At 34.0% G+C, this 7,577-nt stretch overlaps 1 protein-coding gene across 2 annotated transcripts; it reads right to left on the bottom strand.

Annotated features, from left to right (window-relative positions):
• Positions 1 to 530: 530 nt before the first annotated feature.
• LOC114265096 (uncharacterized) lies at positions 531 to 6,608 on the bottom strand. 2 transcript variants are annotated; one of them, XM_028205837.2, is made up of 4 exons: positions 6,038 to 6,608; positions 4,175 to 4,401; positions 2,719 to 2,826; positions 531 to 898 (listed from the first exon to the last, which is right to left on the bottom strand). In XM_028205837.2, exons 1-4 carry the CDS (start codon positions 6,255 to 6,257, stop codon positions 773 to 775), a joined length of 681 nt encoding a protein of 226 aa, XP_028061638.2. In that variant the 5' UTR covers positions 6,258 to 6,608; the 3' UTR covers positions 531 to 772. The 2 variants fall into 2 exon arrangements, with proteins under 2 accessions (XP_028061638.2, XP_028061639.2); XM_028205838.2 differs by lacking the exon at positions 2,719 to 2,826 and having other exon boundaries at positions 6,038 to 6,571.
• Between the last annotated feature and the right edge of the window lie 969 nt (positions 6,609 to 7,577).

Genomic DNA, 7,577 nt, shown 5'->3' with positions numbered 1-7,577 from the left:
AGAATTCTTCTCCATCAGCCTCACACATGACTACAGTTGCACAAATCTTTGTTGATTTTATCAGCGGAATAGGTTGAGGTCCGGCGGGCGGCTAAGGTGAGGTTGCCGCCCGCCGGGGAAGCGAAAATACTAGGTTTTAAACCAGCTCTGATACCATGTAAGAAATAATGTATAGAGAAAGAGAGAATAAATTGTATGTATTATTATTGATTGATATATTGATGTTCATTACAATGATTCATGATTCCTATATATAGAAGAGGGTGAGTGTGTAGTAGGTAAGGAGTAGGTGAAGTGGAGGTGGTAGTGGTGTAGTGGGTTAGGTTTAGTGGAGTAGGTGAGGTGGTAGTGGTGTAGTGGGTTAGGTTTAGTGGAGTAGGTTTAAGTGGGTGAAGGTTTAGTGGAGTAGGTAGATTTTAACAAATAACTATTAGAATTAATTTCACCATATGCTAGATCTTAATAGGATATATTTTGTAAAATATATTCAAGCTCTCTTCCTGTCATTACAAATTCAATGCCACATCCAATGAAAGAAAATACCAGTGTTAATACATGGATAAAGTCTTGAAGACATCAAATATGATGATTCTAGTGGGCATTTCAACTGAATAAATGACAGAATAAAACAAATAATGATAAGTCAAGTTCTTGTTCTTCCTGATTTTAAGATTTTTACAGAGAAATAATAGAACAAAGACACCAAAGCAAATAGATAACAGAAACCTGTTACGGAAGCTTGAAGAAGCCAGCGTCTGAAGATGTTTGTCCTTCAATTTTTGCGAGGGGCTGTTTGAGATATCCTTTCATCTTCAAGAAGTGTGTATGGGTCGATGTATTGGGGAGGTGTTATGGGTAATCTTATGCTTGCATCATGGACAAAAGTTTGTCCGAAATACTGCCAAAAGAAACAATCAATAGTTGTCTTCACGACATTTTAGGCAAAGTTTCACAGCAGTTGGCATGACATAAATAATGCTCTCTCACTGTACCCGTACACACACACATCCCAGAAACAGGCAGCAAACAATCTCGCATATATTTGTAAGAGCAAAATAGAAAGAGAGAAAAAGTAAAGCCAACGGGTCATTTTTATAAGGACAAAAGTTACTGTAGGAAACACAATTTACAAGTTATTGTTCCTATCAATCTTCATACAGCATCAAGGAATTGCACAAATATTCAGAGAGGAAAATAAAGTATAGTTTAAAACAAAAACTATTCCCTAGTTGATGTTTATGTCGTTGCTCAGAAGATTACATAAAAAGTGGATAACATACTCCCTGCATCTTCCTCACTCCAACTAAAACTAGAAGGGCTTAGACAAACATAATAGCAAGACCACTTCTAGAATTGTGAAAACACTAGGAGGCCACAAGAAGATTTTGCATCAACATTTTCACAATGTTGGAAACTTTTCAAAGAAAACCTAAATCTAATACTAATATCAAAGAAAGCAAATTTAAAGTCGGAAAACCAACTGAACTTTAACTGATTAATATAATATATGAGCCAGGAAAAACCAACAAAATCAGTCAAAGTTCGAGTTTTTTCCTGTTTTCAATGCTTGGATTGAGAAATTAGCTCCAAATATACCCTCAGTGAACTACATCATCCTTTGGTTTTCTGACTGACAAAGTTTGGTTTGAATAGGTCCACCTAAAGTCAATTTTAGCTAAGCTAGTAACTATGAAGGATGGGTGTGGGTACAGATACGAGTATGATTACACCGATACGGCAATTTCTTAAAAAAGTAGGATACAGGTACAGCTGGGATACGTCAATTTTTTTAAAAAAATTTATAGCTAAACACCCAACATATAAATCAAAGTTTCAATATCAAAACTAAAAAGAGAAAAGTTAGTCTAAAAAGTTATATAATTCTTTATTTTTATTTTTTAATTGTCTAAAATAGGATGCAAAAGAGAGCAAAACCATGACTCATGAGTAAAGGGTGTTGAAAATAAATTATTTGATATTTTCAAAATTGAAAGAAGAATAATAAAAGATGCAACAAATTCTAGCAGCTGCACACAAAAAAAAAATAATAATAATAAAATTATCCCGCCATACCGGTGCCGTGCCCACGATGTACTGGTGGACGTACCCAAATGTATTTGCCATACCCGGCATATATTCGGGGTACCCGGTATGCATACCACTGTACCGGTACGCGTACCCACACCCTGTAAGTATTTGGTACTCATACGACACCATTTTTGGAGTACCCGTACTTCATAGGCTTAGTAACTATACATTTGTTTTTCAGACTACTCTTTCTATTAATCTGATTTCTAAAAAATGGGTCAATTGGTTTGCTCATACTCCAGCAACTAACAAATCTGGACTCATAAAATTAGCTGAAAAATTATTCATATGTTCCTCTTTACTTCATGTTTGGTAACTTTTTGTTTCTAGTCACAACAATGACAATCACTCAAGATACATACTCAAACACAAAAATACGATGTCAGTAAAAAGGTTAAACGCCAATAGAAATACACTTCCTAACAGCTGCTTCTTGAAAGAACTTCCAAAATTTCAAACTTCGTATGAACCCCATTTCATGATAAAAAAGAAGTCAATGGCATGTTTACAATAGATTCACAATGCATCAGAAGATAACTAATGCAAAAATATTAAGCATATCTGGGCAGTGGAATTATCGAACCAAGGCAAGTCATGAAACACACAAAAGGTCAACCAGAAGAAGCTTACAAGGTATAGAGCAGAGAAGGATGCAATTGTTACAAGGATCAATGGCCAAAATCCAAAGAAGAAAGTTCCACCAATGGATAGTAAAAGTTTAGCCCGTGGAATCAAACCCTGAAATAAAAATTAAAAAAAAAACAGAAGAAAATTGAAGTCTTCTTCCTTACATACATACATAAACGTTAATTAACAACCCCCCCCCCCCCCCCTCTTAAAAAAAAAATGCATAAATGCTTTCACACGTGCGGAAAAAGAAAAGTCGCAAAACAAAAAAGAAGTCCTTTCCAATAAGCAAAACATATTCAATAAAACTCGTGCTATGCACGGCTTTTAGTTAATTATCCAATATTTTACTTTAATTTATTGCATAGAAGAATTTCAAATAAAATTTTAGAATTAATTTACTGTTGCAAAACATATGCATTGCAAGAAAGTAATAGTTTGCATGATAAATTATAACCCAACCTCATTCCATCATATTCATTTACTCAGACAATACATTGAGTACCACCTGGAGTGCCTATGGTACAAGGAAGCTCCACATATTCTAATAATTAACAAGTCAAATCGATAGTATGCTCAAATACAAAAGATAATAAATCTAATAAATTAAACATTCCATGCGAGTAATTATTATCTCTGATACAATTGCAGAAATATGAAACAGGTGAACTTTATCAAATTTATATAATCATTGTCAGTGACAGGATCTACGAATCATCTTTGTTGGCTTGAATTGGATGATAATAAAGCACTATTTTTTTAAATAAAAAATTCCAAGCTATATTGAACACATAACAAGTGGACCTTAACAACTAATTTTATTCACATTAAAAGAAAATGATAATGATCACAATCCACAATATAAGCTTATTCAAGCATACATATGCCTTTGAATACTCCATAGGCCGGGTGACTTTGATGCATAATTACATGAGGTAATTTTGATTATTATATCAAAGCAACCCTTATAGAGTCATCATTCTCTTTCACATAATTACTTCAATTAGGTTCGCTTGGGCAGCATTCCAATAATTTTGTCTTCATATTTCAGAAGTTTCCTTAGATTCCTCTGTCTTCACCTTTAGTTTATATAATTCATACTGGTTTGTTCTGGGTATATTGTTTTTGTGTCAACTTCTTGGCATTAGATGCATTTGGTTCAACCCTTTAGATGAGCATATTAACAATCAGATTACTAGTATCTTATCATGAATAGCAGATGATTATATCTGTATTTATATGCATAGACAACTTATATGATAGCATATAAAGGCATTGAAGTTTTAAAGGATATTTATTTAAAAAGAAAAAGTGTGACTACTTGAAGAAATATAAATATTGTAATGCATTTTTATCAGTGGCCAACCAAAAAAATGGAAGCAAATTTATCACCAGAAATGGTTTTACAAAGCAATTGAGCTAAACAACTGAGTGAACAATAAAGAAAAAAAGTGCCAACCTCAAGTCCTTCACTGTTCAGTGCCATAGAACGTTCCCTTTGATTAGATAAGCTTTTCTCATAATCTGTTGACACTGCATTTCTTTTTGAGGACCCTCCCTCTTCTTCCATAAATTTTATCCCCTCATCACCATAGATACTCCTATTGCTTTCCTCAAGCAAAGAAGTGGGATTCATACCCCTTTTCTTTAATTCTTTCATAAACAATGACTCAGTAGGTTCTTCACCTGAAAAGCAAAGGAAATATAGGACTACCTTATTGCTTTTTTTAAATCTTTTTTTAGAACCAAGAAAGATGGCCACATGTGTTTGAAAACCCATTAAAGAACTCTAGGTAAACATACAAAGGGTACATACAAAGGGTATGAGGGGCAATACAAATTGATACTTCAGTAAAAGCTAAATAGTCAATCCCACGACAGTACCACCAGTGAAGTCACAATACAAGATACACAAATTTGTCCACCACCAATTCGATATCAGACTAAGAAAAATGATATATAAGCCGTCTTTCTAGACCTCTAGTGACATGAAAAAAAAATGATTGGTTGATAATTAGAAAATACATAAGAGAAAGAATTGCTTTAAATATTCTAATAGATTGCCAAACTACTGGACTTAAAAAATGAGTCTAACTTTTGGTTAGTACTCTTGACTAATTACACAACTAGCACCGCAATCTGCAAATTTGGTAGAATTTGGTAAGGTAAATATATAGTAGAGTTAATTACACTAAGACCCCTCAACTATTTGTGAATCTCACTTTACCCCCTCATCTATGAACCCGTACATATTGACTCTCTTTTGGCGGTGGTTTGAAGGGAGCTTGCAGGGGTAAAAGTAATACGTTTTTATAGTTGAGAGGGTCAAAACATACAAGTTCATAAATGAGAGGTAAAGCGATATTCACTAATAGTTGAGTTGGGTGGAGGGGGTCTTGGTTTAAATTATCCTATACTTATTATATGGAGAACTTACGTGTAAGGCCTAATAGATGAACTTATTGTCCAATAGGTCTTATGAAAATTAATGGCGTTTTTCATCAAACACTATTAAAAAACATCACTAATTGTTAATTTTTAGCAATAGTTCAAAAATTTTATTACAAAAAATGTCACTAATTATAAGTTTATTATCACAAAAAAAATGTCATTGATTTTCAATTTTCAGCAATAGTTTGAAAATTTTGCCATAGAAAAAAGTTACTAATTATAAGTTTCAAGGACAATTTATTAAAACCATGACAAAAAAATTCACTAATTGTCAATTTTTAGCGATATATGCAAAAAAATGCCACAAAAAATTATTTTTAACGATAATTTTACTATATTTATTTTTAATAGAACTTGATAGGAATTAAGGCCTCGTTTGGCATACGAGTGTTTTAGCCTAAAAGTTACTAAAAAAACTAAAAAACTTATAATATTTATCAAAAAGTCAAAATTTTCATTTTCTCTTTACTTTTTACACATCTTTTCATAAAAAAATCAAAAAATTATTCCAAAGATACTAATTTTTTTACCTCATATTTTAGTAAAAAGTAATTAAAATAGCATATTCCCAAATGAGGCCTAAGTCCAACTATTAGGAAGAGTCTTCCCTTTATCATATTTGATCAAACACAATTGTGAAACCAATGGATGAAATCAATTACAAGTGTTAAATTGTGTCATGAAACAGGGCCTCCTAAACTACTGAACCAATAATCAAACCATGATAAGGCAGTTGCTCCAAACATCATGCCACACAAATATTGAACAGCACATAAAATCCATACATACAAAAATATTGAACAGCACATAAAAATAGCAACAAATACGAAAAACAATCGAAAAGAAGAGAAAAAGAGAAATGAATATATACCATTACTTTGGTTGTCATATTGTTGAAGGTTACAAGAAACTCTAGAGATTGGGGAGCTCCGGTGGCTTTGAAAGTTGAGATTGAGATTCACCTTTCTAATACTGCGAATGGAGTGGGAATTGAATTCGGAGCAAAACCAGTACGATTTCAAGGGGGAATTCGAGTGAGAAACTGACAACGGAGGAGACAAGCTCGATTTCGGAATCTGCAGAGAAGCCATTTACTTGTTTTCAAACTAAATTTTTTGGAAATTGGAATTCAATTGAACATGAATTCATTCCATTTACAGAAGCCAAATCCAAATGGAGGAATGAGTGAGAGAACAGAACAGAACAGAGTTGTTTCTAGAGAGAGAGAGAGAGGACAAAGAATTACGGTCGATAGATAGGGCGTAGTGTAGAATTGTTGAGTCGCTGTTGTCTATTGTGCGCGGGAGATTTTGTGGCGGAAAAGAAAGGAAAACTAGAAGTTGAATGAACACACCGCCGAGGTGAGAGAGAACCGTGGACTCCTCAACACAGTGAATTCTTTCGTTTGCGCCACGCAAAATAACTCACGTGACTTGCCGCCACTTTCAATTGTTCTCTTCTGGCTGAGATTTTTATCAGGCCAAATGCTTAACAGTGTTTTTTTTTTTCAATATTATTGTAAAAAAGTATTTGAATATAAATTAAATTATCAAAATACATTGACTTCAATAAAAATTTTGAATTTTTTTTAATCTATTTCTTATAGGATTATTTACCAATAAATTTTATCTCACAAACTCTTAAAACAATCAGTCCCAACTTTACACTTTTGCTCTGTTTAGTCCTGCTGGTGGAAGAGTTGTGCCTATGTGGTACTATTTTCCTTGTTTGGCATTAGGTAATGGACAATTGTATCCTTTTTTGTTTGATTGGAACGAGTATTGCGGGATCACTTCCGTTTTTGCATACGTGAAGATTACTTTTGGTTGTTCTCGATGCTTCGGCCACACACCTTTTTAGCCATTACAGTTAGGGTTTTGTGTATTGGGTTGTGGGTGTTTGTGCTGACAGCTGTGTGACGCACTGTCAAAGATAGCATTTCTGCCCTTGGCAACTTCTTGTTAAGTTGGTATGTCTTTTCTCCCTTGTGCGTTTGTTATTGTATTGTAGTCTACTTGGTTCGCACTGCATTTGGTATGTTTTCCATTTGTTTCGCGTAGTTGGGTTTCTGTATGTATTGGTGGAAATTGTTTGTGTACAGTGTGTTTGGGCCACGATATGTGGTGCATATGTTGCAAGGGTTTTTTGTGTTTTTGGTGTGGGTGGTGCTTGGTTGATCAGGCATGTGGTACGTTATTCCAATGGCATGTGCTATCGGGATAGCCGACGGGAGGGAATGTCATAGTGTCACAGTGCCCTAAATTAATGTTGGTCCACCCACAATCAACTCATTTCGCTGCCACAACTGAAATATGAGACTATACGGATTTTGGTTTGCTGATAATGTAGTATTGGCTATGTCAACTTTTAACATGAAACACGTTAACCAAAAAATAAAATTACAAAAAAAA

This window comes from Camellia sinensis, chromosome 12, assembly GCF_055761805.1.
Source record: "Camellia sinensis isolate YWXY chromosome 12, ASM5576180v1, whole genome shotgun sequence".
Taxonomy (NCBI): Eukaryota; Viridiplantae; Streptophyta; class Magnoliopsida; order Ericales; family Theaceae; genus Camellia; species Camellia sinensis.
This window is presented reverse-complemented; position numbering and strand designations above follow the sequence as displayed.